Source organism: Misgurnus anguillicaudatus, chromosome 9 (genome assembly GCF_027580225.2).
Source record: "Misgurnus anguillicaudatus chromosome 9, ASM2758022v2, whole genome shotgun sequence".
Classification (NCBI taxonomy): domain Eukaryota; kingdom Metazoa; phylum Chordata; class Actinopteri; order Cypriniformes; family Cobitidae; genus Misgurnus; species Misgurnus anguillicaudatus.
The window spans coordinates 31,927,346-31,942,514 of record NC_073345.2 but is presented as its reverse complement, the minus strand read 5'-3'; the positions used below and the strand labels follow the sequence as shown (position 1 = coordinate 31,942,514).

Sequence of the window (15,169 nt, the reverse complement as noted above, 5' to 3'; positions counted from 1 at the left end):
TGTTTATAATATGATAGCATTGTACTTTCTTTTGGCAGTTGGCACTTTTTGTGTCTTTGTAACGTAATCCACAAATCAAACACACACACATCAAACACACACTTTTTTGAAATGTCCAATAGATTACTATACGGATCTAGCATCAGTACAAACTCAATCTTTATCCATGGTGTCCTTCATATATTTCAGCTTTCAGCAGTCTTTGAACCGTGAAAGGGCAAGTGTGTGTGTGTGTTCATTTTGATGATGTGTGTTTGTTTGTGTGAGCGAGAGAGATAGAGGGAGGGAGAAAAAGAGAATTAAACTTGGTTTGTGCTATAGACATTAGCAACTTGATATGAAGTTGTGATGTTACTTATCCAGGTAACCACACATGATTTTTGCATGGACGATAAAAATTATTTTTACATTTGTTGTATATTGTATATTGAAGGAGGGAAAGAATGAAATCTGACCCTGTTTGTGAATTTTAGGCTAAAGTCTAATTATGAGATTAGCAGCTTTAAATTATTCAGTCCTTCCTAAACATTGATTTCTGTCTTTGACATGACCTTACTCGGTCAATATTAAAGATATTAAGCTTGTATTTTTACTAGGGCTGTCAATAGATTAAAATATTTAATCGCAATTAATCGCATGATTTCTTGAGTTAACTCGCGATTAATCGCAAATTAATCGCACATTTTTATCTGTTCTAAATTTACCTAAATGTAACACTTTTTAAGTTTTTAATGCTGTAATCAGCCTGGATTTGGATAATATATATGCTATATGCAAACATATGTCTACAACAGCCTGTTTACATTTTCAACAGAACCATCAGGCATAGTTTTATAAATGTTTTTGCCTTTAGAAGACTTTATTCTTTCTCCATTTCTGTTTGCTGCTGCATCATTTGTGACCTGTGCTGGCAAATTGAGTTGGGATGAGCAAATTTTCAAAAATGTGTCATTTATATTTTAACATTCTCTATTAAAAAACTTCAAAACAATTGGAACAATTGTTGGAATCTGACAAAGCATGACAGAACTATACCTGTTAAGGCAGAGCAAAAACAATATCAATATACATATATGTTTTTCTTTTCTTGTTTAATTTTGACATTGAGACAGACCACTTTAAGACTGTAGGATAATGCAAGGATTTAATATGACACAACAGATACTTTTCCTTAACAGTTAACCAAACATTCACTTCAGATATAACAGATTATAGGTCATACCTGCGTGAATTCTTGTCAAAACAGATATTTTTAAACCTGTAATTTTGTGTTAGATGTCTATACATATATCAGGGTCACGCACTCGCGCGTTTGTGTGCATGCGCTTCAGAAGTCTGCGTCAGACATCGCTTTTGAGCCTTGTCACTCTTAATAACTCTTTTAACATCAATCAGATCCCGAACTTTATCTCTCTTAATAATTATTTTAACATCAATAAAGTCCTGCAGTCTATTTTCTATAATTTCTAAATGCTTTAAAAACGAAACTAAAAAGTGAAAGAAGACGCAGCTTTGCTTTATATGGATTTGGGACGGTACACCTCATAGAAAACGTGCAGATAAAGAAAACTGCGCGTGCAGAAAACGTGCATTTTAGATGTTTAATGACCATTTTAGAGCATTGGATTCGCTAGACGAGAGCTTAATGTTCTTATTTTTATTAAAAGCTCCGACTCATCTAGACAGCGCCGGTCACTTGCTGCGTCTCAGTTCATCCAGCTGTGGGTCAAACAGAAATTGCGTGTTTCTTTAATCGGGCGTTAATAAAATTAGTGCCGTTAAAATTAATTTGCGTTAACGCGTTATTAACGCGTTATTAACGCGTTTATTTTGACAGCCCTAATTTTTACAGAATGTTTTTTTACATTATATGGACAGTTTCAGCATTAACAACATAAACAAACGGCTTTCGTGGAACAAATGTAACTTCCGGTAAACTTCCACAAAGAATCAATAGAGTACTTTTATGTATTTTATTATTTCTGATAACAGGCTAAATAAATAACAAGTAGATTACCTTAGTTTAAATCATAGCTAAAGCGTATCAAAAACTACACTGAGCTAACGTTACTGTATAAAATGTGTACTATATAATGTATACAATTTTAACTACAGATTGGCTGCCGAATCTCCCTTTAGCATTGATCCATGATCGCCATCCCCTCGTCTTTAGGAAACCAAAATATTTGTTTCTTTTTAGAAGAGGTATTTGTTTCACAGTTCAGTTTAACCCCTAGCCAGAGCATTACAGGGGACATTTTACAAGACTTTTTAAAGATGTCAAATAAATCTTTGGTGTCCCCAGAATGTGAAGTTCTAGCTCGAAATACCTTATAAATAATTTATTATAGCATGATAAAATTGCCACTTTGTAGGTGTGAGCCATTTTTGGATGTGTCCTTTAAAATGCAAATGAGCTGATCTCCAGTATAAACCAGTATGAATTTATTTTTTCTGATGAACACAAAAAAAGATATTTTGAGGAATGATGGTAAACGCACGGCAGTAAGTGACCATCGACTTCCATAGTAGGACAAAATATTTTGGAAGTATTGTGATAAATGACTAAGAAAATATTTTGATAAGTGATGGTAAGCACACAGTTGACTTTACCCATTAAATTCCATAATGTTTTTTTATTCCTACTATGGAGGTCTGTGGTCACGTACTGCTGTGTGTTTGCCATCATTTCTTAAGGTATCTTCTTTTGTGTTCATCAGAAAAAAGAAATTCATACAGGTTTAGAACAACATGAGGATGAGTAAATGATGACAGAATTTTCATTTTAAAGTGAACTATCCCTTTAACCTAGGGTTAAAATCAGGGTTTAGAACAAAGATTACCCAGGGTTAAGTGCAGTGCGAAAAGCCTTAGAGTTAATATTCCAGTTCTGGTTTGAATTCAAAAATTAAAAGCAATAAATCACAATTTAGTAGTTGTTTTCTTCTTTTTAGATAAACCTCTGTGACAACTTACCCGCCGATGGGGCAAATTGTCACAAGTAAACAGTGTTGGGGAAAGTTACTTTTAAAAGTAATGCATTACAATATATTATTAAGTTACTCCCCCAAAAAGTAACTAATTGCGTTACTTAGTTACTTTTCATGGAAAGTAATACTTACATTACTTTTAAGTTACTTTTTTTCGTTACTTTTTCTTACTTTGCTGAGGCTTGATCTCTTTCAGGCCTTGCAGGTGTATGACTGAGAAGTTCTGCATTCAGAAATTGCATATTTTCATAACAAAAATGTTGAGCTCTGGTCTGCCACATCTGTTTCTGACTTAAACTGTTCTCGCTCAGGCGCGCACGCATAGAGTTTGCGTAATTCTACATGACTACGTTCAGTTTAATTCATTACATTATTATTTTTAAATCAAATCAATTTTTTTAACTCACATTACTTTTTAAAAAAAGTCACTTGAATATTAATGTGTACATTTTAAAAGTAATGCGTTACTGTACTCGTTACTTCAGAAAAGTAATATTATTACATAATGCACGTTACTTGTAATGCCTTACCCCCAAAACTGCAAGTAAACATTCTCTATTCAACCATCTACAACTGAAAATGTAATGAATTCAACATATGTGCCCAAGAATTCCTTCTTTCATTTGGAAAGAGATTTATACCATTGTGATGTATGGTCATCAGTAAATGTTAGACAGTGTGAACAGTGTGACAACTTACCCCACTCCCCCACACCCAGATGACCTACTACTTCCGTCAAGATTTTGACGTGTGCATTCGACACTTTAATATCCTGTGAAGGAGAGGCGTTGTCATATTCATAAAATTTAATTGCTTATATAATTTAACAGCTCACTTGTTGTTATGACGATGTATGTCACATGATGTTTCAACATGACGGATGTAGTATTTCCGAAATTCATTAACACTATCCATATTCATACTATATAGAACGCTCAATGAGTAAGTACTTCATCCAATTTGGTACGTACTGTCGCAGTATGCGATTTCGAACAACTACATAGCAATGCATCCAACACATTAGCAACCATAAAGCAACACCCTGGGAACCATCAGGTTCCACCTTAAAAAGGAATATTCCATTTTCTTAAAAGAAAAATCTAGATAATTTACTCACCACCATGTCATCCAAAATGTTGATGTCTTTCTTTGTTCAGTCGAGAAGAAATTATGTTTTTTGAGGAAAACACTGCAGGATTTTCTTCATTCCAATTGACTTTAATAGAGCCCAACACTCAACACCCAACTCAACACTCAACAGTTTTTCAAAGGACTATAAACGATCCCAAACGAGGCATAAGGGTCTTATTCAGCGAAACGATTGTCATTTTTGACAAGAAAAATAAAAAATATGCACTTTTAAACTACAACTTCTCGTCTAGATCCGGTCATGATGCACCAGCGTGACCCCACGCAATACGTCATGACGTCAAGAGGTCACAGAGGACGAACGCGAAACTCCGGCCCAGTGTTTACAAGTGTTGAGAAAGAGGACCGTTCCTATGTTGTTGTATGTTGAATAATACTAATTAATGTATTTGTGTCAGTTTATTGTTTACAATGATCCGCAAATGTGCGTTTTATATATGTAACACGTGACCTCCCTACGTCACTACGCATTTACGTTAGGTCATGCAGGAAAGGACCTAGACAAGAAGTTGTGGTTTAAAAGTACATATTTTTAATTTTTCTTGTCAAAAATTACAATCGTTTTGCTAGATAAGACCCTTATCCCTCGTTCGGGATTGTTTATAGTCCTTTGAAACTCCGTTGAAAAAACCTGTTAAGTGTTGAGTTAAGTATTAAATGTTGGGCTCTATTAAAGTCCATTAAAATGAGAAAAATCCTGCAATGTTTTCCTCAAAAAACATAATTTCTTCTCGACTGAACAAAGAAAGACATCAACATTTTGGATGACATGGTGGTGAGTAAATTATCTGGATTTTTTTTAAGAAAATTGACTATTCCTTTAACAACTGCATACCCACATAGTACACAGCATAATGGTGTGGGGAGGTTTAGATTGACATGCACCAATTTTCTTCAGGAAATGTAAAAATCTAGATTTACATTTTCACATACAAGCACGCACCTCCTTCCTTTTGCCGAGCCACAAACAACATTTCCAAACCACAGAATCAAAGTAAATCACTATGTTTGGCTGTAATAGTACCTCAGTGGGGACAAATATTCAATAAAGTTGCAAAGCAACCAGAATAATAGCCTGCTTGCAAACGCAGAAGTGTAAATGTTCAAAAAGCAGGGCTCCCTTCCAAACACCTCTGCAGTACACAGAGGGAAATCATTTGAAGTTTCGGCAAAAAGAGTTTCAGAAAAACATCAATAGCTCTTCCTCTACAGAACATCTACGCAGTGTTAGTTGGGAGGTCTCCAATGCTTTAGTTCAGACCGATTGGTAAATCACTCATATCGTGTTGGAGGTTTTTTTGTACATGCAGCCTGCAGCTGAAAGCTTTACTGTAGACCGTTACAGATGAGTTACTGCCGGTCTCTCTTCTGTACCGGAGCTCATGGCGCTTCTACTGGTACATTCAGAACTAACCATCACCCAGCCTCTTATTCTGCCGGATGTTATCGTTTTGCTGGGGGCTGCAAAAATTGTACGGCCTATGAATTATTAAACATGAGAAAAAAAGGAATCCCAGCTTGAGATTTTGGTTTTGCTGCTCACTCGTTGATGAAAGTAATATTGATCGTTGTTCCCTAAGAGAATGTTGCTTGAGTATAAAACATTAATATGAGATGTTAACTGCAAACTTGTTTTCAGAATTAATAGCACCTGACCCTGATACAGTGCTAACAGAATGTGCTAACAGAGGTTTTTGCTTACAAGGGAAAGTTACTTTTAAAAGTAATGCATTACAATATTAATTGCGTTACTTTTTATGGAAAGTAATGCTTATGTTACTTTTTAGTTACTTTTTTGGCTGAGTAACTTGCATTACGTTTTTTTTAAATTAACTCAAATGTTAATGTGTACATAAAAAGTATTGCGTTACTTTACTCGTTACTTCAGAAAAGTAATATTATTACGTAATTCACGTTACTTGTAATGCGTTACCCCCAACACTGTTTATAAAATGCTGTATAGAAACCATCCTACATTTGATCTTACGATAATTTATCAAAAATGCGTATTGCGAAAATGTGTGATTCATAAAACAAACGTACGCACAGAAAAAGTGCCTACCCCTTTCTTTCAGATGTGAAATCTATAAATCGCAAATGATCTTAAACTTTCAGCAGTTTCAGATCTCTGCCTTTAAATGATGCCTAATTAATGTCATAGACATAAAAACAAGAGCGCTTGTCAATGTTTAAAAACTTTTCAAGCAGCAAGAATGGGCTTATATTTCCAACCTGCAGCAATCGGACAAGCAAAAGTGCGTACGTCTGCTCAGACCCTGACGTGGCGCTAAGTACTTTTTTCATAAAGTTTTTATAAATATGGACTTTGCCATGGATTTTTGCGTATGCGCACTTTACGATCAAATGATCACTTTATAAATGAGGACCCAGGTTCCCTTAAAATTTTGAGTTAATTCAGCTTAAAATATTAGTTAACTCAACCCATTCTCATGAAGTGCGTATAAATAGCATCCAGTGTAAAAAGTCGTGCAAATTCCAATTTTGCGTCCAAATGATACGCCAGTTCTTCCCATTCACTTAGACACATCTTTTTGTGTTGATTTATGTATTGGTTTCTCAATTTGTTTTTTGTCGATTGGACTGTCAGTCAGTGGCTGTGGGCGGGGCTTTATGAAAGTAAAAGTGACGTATTTGCCAATGGCAGCACGTGACTGCCCACCCGAGGGTCGCAAATTCAAAATAAGTGTTCGGAGTGTCGTGTGTTGCTTGTGTATTCAAAATATGTGTTTGTTGCGTCATGTGAACCATGTGCATCACGTGTTTTGTCGAGGTGGGTGCCTGCTGCACACGTGTCAAAACTGTTTATGATAGAAGAGATCCTTACGTTCACAAAATACACACAAGACACTCCCTTAACAGTATACTCTGATTACGCATGACAAGCAGAACACATATTTTGAAATTACGAACCACACACATGACGGGCTGCATACATGTTGTGATGAACTTCGCATCGAGCGCCCTCGAAAAAGAAGTCACCGGCCGCCACTGGTATTTGCCATTGTATGGTAACACATACTTGGAATGCGACCTCTGCATTTAAAGGGATAGTTCACCCCAAAATGATAATTTGATCATAAATAACTTACCTCTCTGTTCTAAACCACCAAGTGCCCAGATTGTTTCCAAACACATTTTTAGATATTTTTGATGAAACCGAGAGGCTTCTCTCTGTCCCATTGACTTCAGTTAGTTTCATGATTCCTTTCTCCAGAAAAGAATGAAAGACATGACCAAAAAGGTCCATCAGTCATTTTTATTCTACAATTAATATTCTTCCTTATGGGGCATACACACCAAACACAAGTACAACAATTTGCGCGAGTAGATTACATACAAAGTCAATGCAAAGACGTGATCAGACGCGTCATCACGCGGGGCGATGCGAATGACGCGAATTGGGCAGCGCAATTGCCGCGAAAAACACGTGCTATTCCCCTTTAATCGCGCCTTCGCGCAAGTTGAAAATATTCAACTCAAGCGAAAAATTGCATGACACAAAGTTAAATCCCGCAAGTAATCTAGAGCAAGCAATGCGATGCTACGCGTTTGGTGTGTACGCAGCACTAGTCCTTCAGACTACGGCACATGCTGCTGACGTAGTTGCCAATGTTTTTTCCACTTTTTTAATTAAGCCATTATTCGAACATTGTAAACAATACGTTCACAGCCCGTATAAATGCGCAAATTACTGTGTATTCTGTGGTGACGTCAGCAACATGCACCGTAGTCTGGTCATAAACGCACACTGAACAACCAAGGAGGAAAACATATTGTTGAATAAAATCGTTTTCTTGTCGCTTCATAATATTTTTATTGAACTAATAATGGAACACGGACCTTTTTGGCGATGAGACCTCCCGGTTTCATCAAAAATATCTAAAAATGTGTCCTGAAGACAATCAAAGGACTTGTTGGTTCAGAACGACACAGGGGTAAGTGATTTAAGATAAAATTATCATTTTGGGATTAACTATCCCTTTAAGCCATCCACTGAATAGTGAACACACGCACAGCAAGACGTGAACACACACACCTGGAGCAGTGGGAAGCTATCACTGCAGCGCCTGGGGGACAGTTTGGGTTAAGGTGCCTTGCTCAAGGGTCATGAGACTCGGTTTACAAGCCTGACTCTGTAACCACTAGGCTACGACTGCCCCATGTGATGCCTCGTTTTCAACGTGACATCACATTAACAACAGAATCGACACAGCATGTCTAAAAAGACTGCCTTGATTTAATTTGATTCAAAATGGAGTGTGTGGATGTCCAAACACCTTGTAAAAGTGTATTTTACATAATAGGTGTAATTTAATAAAAACATCATTAGCTTTAAGAAAGAAAGCTAGGTTGAAATAAGCAAAGAGTAAAAATCTTGCAGAACTAATATGACCATATGAAATGTGACTCGGGGCTCCAGACTAACTTTTTTCACTAGGAGCACGCTGGCCCCCAACTGAAAATTTTAGGGGCGCAACCAGAAAATTTAGGGGCACACACCGTAAATCAACATGCTAACCAAATATTCACATTTCTACTAATTTCCACTGTATTACTAATACTTTAATACTTTAATGTGCTGTTTCAAATTCAGTGTCACCTCAGAAAAAAAGGTAAAATTTACTGTTCACAAATGTGCGACTGGATGTAAAATTCAGTGGCACACTCTCAAATTTTGGTGGCAAAATGCCACCATTTGGTGGCAGTCTGGAGCCCTGTGACTATTTGTAGACGAGTGTCAGTAAGTCTGAGACGCTAACACAAGATCAGGCCAACAGCACACACGTGCATAGATGCAGTTTTACCATGAACCAAGTGCTATTTGTATGCAAATCATCACCCTAGAAAAGAGTTCAGATATGTTGCCTATTACCTGTTAAATATAAACAAGCAGGCATGTGATTAATGTTCAATTGTTCATTCAAACACACAGATTAATATCCCAAGGCCAAACAACCCGGAGCACAGTGTGATTTGTGCTGAAGTGACCTTCTGCTGCTATGGCTCTATCATTCACATACTTTATTTCTCTTTTATATCTCTCTATGTCTCCTCACACACAAAATACAATCGTAGCGGTATTCATTACAGGATATTTATGATCAGTACAGAAAGATTGGATGATTGTGGCTGCATACCCTCTAGCCACAACGTGTGCGTGCGTGCGTGCGTGCGTGCATGTGTGTGTGTGTGTAATAAAGAGTGACAGAGCCGGAAAGAATATATGCCCTAGATTCAGGGTTTTAGATGTTTGCGGTGTGATGTTTTATTGAAGCCAAGCTGGATATACTAAAAGACATGGGATGCATGACGCTCCCTCTTATGTCTCTGTCATGTACCTTTGACATATTCATGTTATAATTTAGAAATAGCAGTTTAGGAAGTGAAGAAGTGATTTATGATGGTTTATTCATGAAACTTAGCTTTTAAACTAGGCAACTGCTGTAGTTTAACTAAAACAACAACAATAAATAAATTACTAAACAAAAATGTGACCCTGAACCACAAAAGCAGTCATAAGTAGCATGGGTTTATTTATAGCAATAGCCAACAATACATTAATTCAAAATGACTGATATTAAATTATGCCTAACATCATTAGGATATTAAAGGTGGAATACGTAGAATTTTTACCACTAGATGGCGCCAAAACACAATAACATCAAATGACGTTGTTTAATGACGCTTTAACTCAACCGCTGATGGCCATCAATCAGACGCGAACGAGAAATCACGTTGATGGATAAGGTAATCAAGTCCTATAAATGTTGCGTTTGATGACATCGTTTATTTCACTATGTACGTTTATATGTGATGTTCAAAACGAAATTGTTAGTCATAGATATTACAGTATTAGTCCAAAAACACAGCACAGAATTAAGTTTTCAACTTACAATCTACAAAATGTTTCACATAATGTATTGACAATACTCATTCTTTCTCTCGTTTTGTTCCAAACTCTTCTTGGGTCGTTTGGTTGGCCTGTACGCTTACGGGAGCTGTCTTTGCTGACACAACCAGCGGCAGACGGTAAAGAGTAATCCACAAGTCCATAAGCAAGCGTGTAGCCCGACACGCACTAACGCATAGTTCCGCATATGTCCACGACACTCGCTGCGTCCGAAAACTCAAGGCAGTGACTTGTTGCCTCGCTGCCTCATGAGGCAATGACTTCGGAGGCATGAAGGCAGCTCAGAGAAAGGCTTTCGGACGCACTTCAAAGGCAGCGTGTTTGAAATATAAACAGATAGCGCCTTTGTGATAACTAATCACATATTTGAAAACTACAATACTAATTTCTCGCTAGAAATGCAATTAAAATGTGTAAAAAGTGAAAATATACATTTATTTACACTAAATTTGTGCTCCAGTCGCTTCCTTGGTCGCCATTTTATTTTTTCGAACTCGACCACTGTTGTCATGTGGTTTTTACGTCAGTAAAGGCGGTGACAAAGGGTCACAGGGATATTAACGTCATTGACAGGAGACTGCACTGCCCCGTGTCAGTGTTTAGAATGGCAATTTTCTCACGATGTACAAGTAGTTGAAAACATTACAGATATTGATAGTAATCAGCTGGACAAAATATATAACACTGGCCTAGTGGTTTTTGGACATTTTACTGCAAATATCTTACAAATTGCACCTTTAAGTAAAGATATTTTGTAAATTTCCTACCATAAATATATAATTTTTTTAACTTATCATTAGTAATATGTGCGCTAAGGACATAATTTGAACTTTAAAGGCAATTTTCTCAATATCTCAGCTAAATATTGTCCTAACATACCATACATCAATGGAAAGCTTATTTATTCAGCTTTCAGATTATGTAATCTTAAAAATCATTTTATGACTGGTTTTGTGGTCCAGGGTCTCAAATAAAAACAAGTATAAATAAATCAGGTTTTATTACATTTATGTACATTATATTTAGATGCTTTTCCTAAGTGACTATGTATGTCATGGGGATCGAACCCGTGGTATTTTGCGCTGCTAATGCAAACCTGTACCAGTTGAGCTACAAGAACCTCACATTTACATCTTATATATGCAGTATATATAGCCTGTATTTATGTATGTGTGTGTGCGTGTGTGTGGCTGTGTGCTGTGACAACATGCCCCACTACTAAGATACAAATCATTTTTAGCCATCAACAGTGTAAATGGTGCATAGCTTTTTGAGCCCATAACTTCTGTATATGTGTCTATACAGAAATGTACTTTTTAAAGTAAAAGCACTAGTGTATAGTGTATTGTAAAACTTGTATCATCTGTGTAAGATTGTGACACTATGATGCGGTTTGCACCTCTCTGTGTCAGGATTACTCACTGACTCTGTTTGTGTATGAGAGGTGTTATACCACTGATCCACGAGACAATACACTTCTCATTCTGCCATATGGCCAGGGCTGGATAGATTGCATTATTTTACGGTGTGACACCGGTTAGTGGTGGGTGTAATTACATTGCAGTACCACTGACAGCAGCACGGGGGCGCTCGAGTCATTCTAATGCAAACTGATTTAATGCAAGAATCATTATGGACGTGTGCGAGCACGCAGGGCGGCTCCACACCTCTTATACAGTATATTTGACATTTCTCACGACATTTACATGCTGTATGTGTAATGTGTTTTATTTTTAATAATGAATATAGTGACGCATTTTATGTGGGTCTTTGTTTTCTTTTCTGTAATCAAAAGGCTTCCTGTGTTACTATACGTAGTCAATTCCTTAATATCACTTTCTGTAAGAAAGTAACAAAAAACATTTCTCCAATGACATCATCATAGGGTGAAATCACGGTGGGAAACAACAGCACAATATCAATGTTTGCAGTGGATTCAATTTTGTGATGTTTTGGTTTGTCTTCTAAAAGATTATTTATCAAATTAAATCTTAAAATGGAAAAAATAAATGTATGTCTGCTGACGTCCAGTCTCTTTCTCTCCATCTGAGTCAATACTTAATCTTTATTTTGGTTCCATCTTATTAATTTTCATGCACTTGTAAGTTATAATCAATAATGGTTAAGTGCCTGAACTGAACCAGAGTATATTTCTGAAAGTACGCTCTTACAAAAAAGTTTCCTAAAACATTTGTTTCTTTAACATCCATATGACCTTTCTGTTGCATAAAAGGTACTTTGTAGTAAAAAGTTTTTTCAGATAGAAAAGTGATTATTTATTTGCAAACCCTTTATTTTTAAGAGTGTACGCTTTTTCAGACTTCAAAAACTATTTTATTAAAAAAACTGTACAAGGTTACTGCGTAACAGGAATGACCCGCAATAAAGAATGATTGCAATAAAGACATTTTTACCACTGACTTTTAGTGTCCCTCATTTTCCCAATGAAATAGTGATGGATGTCTTGTGAGAGTTAATTAAATGATATTACACAAAGAAGGTTGTAACAGGGCGCATTATGGCAGGGTGCTTGTTAAATTAACATCACTTGGGATCGCCGAGATCATTTTTCACTCCCGTTGACCCGGAGTGGGGCGTGACATTGAGATGTTCAGTTTACGACCCCCCCTGGACTCGTGACCATGACAAACGGCGGGCTATTAATGCGATCGGTCGCCAAGCGCAAATCCCAGGTGGCGCGCAAAGGGCGTCTCGTGAGTGGAGAGGCGCGCAACATCACGCGCACAACTATATAGGAGAGCGTGGCACCGCCTCTTCTCTCATCCACGGAGAAGCAGTCGGCGCGCTCAGTCCCGAGTAAATCAGTTGCGTGGGGAAAGCGGACCAAATAGGGCGTGAACGCACACCAAAGAGCCACGAATAACGGGATAGACGCCAGTAAAACGAGTTTGTACTAAACCTTACAGGACTCCATTCAGCATCCAACAGCGCCGAGATGAACACCGTGATACCGTTCGGACCGGGACCGTTAGAGGAGATAACAATGATAGTTATGATGGTGATGCACGAGGCGCTCACGGGCAGCGATGCTCGCCGTTCCGGTTCCCCGGTGGCTTTTGTAGAATAATGAGAGTTTGGGTCCAAGCGCAAAGATGTCGGTGCCTTTGCTGAAGATCGGTGTGGTGCTCAGCACCATGGCAATGATCACCAACTGGATGTCCCAGACTCTGCCATCACTGGTGGGGCTGAACACCACCAAACTCACCGCAGCGCAGAGCGGCTATCCAGACCGGAGTATAGGAGTAAGTGTGGAGCTACAATATATGTACGCCTAAAATTAAGATAAAAGTTTGGATTTATATAGTATTTAACGTAATGCCATATTTTATGCAACTCCGCGTACGGGAAGGCGTGCGCACCGGACGCGTACCTGCATTTCTAAACGACTAAAACGCAGTGCATTCAAGACGCGGTTTTTTTTTTAAGTTGAACTTTTTTTAAACTTGGCACGACGCTTTAACGTGACGCGCGTGACAAACTGTATAATTTTCCTACAACTTTATTGGTAGAGTAGTGCATTAGGAACCCAAACGTCGTAGGTTCGATTCTCAGGAAACACACGCTAAATGTGTAAATGTAAATCTTTTGTCTGTTAAAATGTCTTCCATTGGCACATTATAACAATGGTTTAATGGTTTCAACTCATTTTTACTCATCTGTTTAAATTCTTTAAATGGTTATCTGTTGTACAAAGGTGTGAAATAATCCAACTGTCCTTTTATAAAAGAGCAGAATACAGAAATAGAAGTGCCATTTGACTTTTCCCATGCAAGAAGAATCAAAATTTCCATTGATTTTCATTGCAGAGAATATGTTTGATTTTGACATTACTGAGCATGGCTTATGAATTATGATTAGACAGACAGATAAATGACAGATTATTCAGAGACTGACAGATAGTTGAGGGAATTGACAAAAAAATTTGACCAGAAGATGCAATAGTCTCATACAGTAGATATCTTGCATATTCTTGTGTCAAAAAATGCTGTTTATATATTATAGTCGTTGCTAAGATGATGGATAGAAATGATGATGGAGTTCACAACGGGGCTGATATAAAAGCAAAATAAAGCTATAAAGACTTCAAAATAGATCAAACAGAAGTATGTTTGCAATGTTGTAATCCTCTATAAACCCGCTTTTGGTTTGGCTGTTTTGTCGAAGCGATCTGAGAATCTGGATGTTCATCAGGCTGCCATCTGTGTTTCACTCCTGCCAGTATCAGACAGACTGTGATTGGATCTGTAGCTCACAGGCACTTCCAGATTGACAGAAAGGTCTTTTATATCTAACAGCTGTCAGTCAAATACAACTAAGGAATTGCGTGTTTGGATTAATGCCATCGATGTTTGCCTTGGTAGTAGATATAGAGGTGCTGGGTTTTGATTGGTGGTCGGAAAGTGGGGCGTGACCTGTCGTGACCGAGCAGATGGGGCTTTGCATAATCTTGTGTGAGTGTGTTATGTCAGTAAGTGTGGGATTATGACTGAAACTATAAACATCGGATGACAGTGAGATTAATTTCACCTCTCTCGCCCTCTTTCACAGGTTCTACCCGCTAACCCAGAAGAGTCCTGGCAGGTGTACAGTTCGGCACAGGACAGCGAGGGCAGATGCGTGTGCACGGTGGTCGCACCTCAACAGACCATGTGCTCAAGAGATGCACGCACCAAACAACTCCGACAGCTACTGGAGAAGGTGCATCCAGTGACCTTTCAACTCCTCACCCATCATACGTCAACACTTCGTTTTAGACACCAAGTTCATCCTCCTGAGATTAAAGTTACATGGGGGTTGTGCCTAACAACAGCTCACACACAGTTAATGAGTTCCTCTGGAACAGAGATGCCACGATAACAACATGTTCCCGAAATATAATAGTTTTTCCTGATAATGGCAATGATGCAACCAGGGACAAACACCATGAGCATACCGAGTCATGAGCAGAGCTGTTGATGATCTCAGCTTTCCTAAAAACAACTAGTTTATAAACTATAGCCTAGAGATACAGTAAGATTTCGTTGTGAAGGTCATCTGTGTTTTGACAAATCAGCATCATTTATGGTGAAAAAGATGA

At 37.8% G+C, this 15,169-nt stretch overlaps 1 protein-coding gene across 2 annotated transcripts in view; it reads left to right on the top strand.

Moving 5' to 3' along the window:
* Positions 1-15,169, top strand: part of olfm1b (olfactomedin 1b) — a 43,111-nt gene that overhangs the window by 6,820 nt on the left and 21,122 nt on the right. Inside the window, exons 1-2 of one of the 2 annotated variants that reach the window (XM_055179932.2) lie at positions 12,592-13,334; positions 14,641-14,790. In XM_055179932.2, coding sequence (XP_055035907.1) covers positions 13,185-13,334; positions 14,641-14,790 — 300 coding nt within the window. In that variant the 5' untranslated portion in view covers positions 12,592-13,184. Of the gene's footprint in view, positions 1-12,591; positions 13,335-14,640; positions 14,791-15,169 lie in introns of those variants that run through there. The other variant, XM_055179933.2, reaches the window with a different exon arrangement.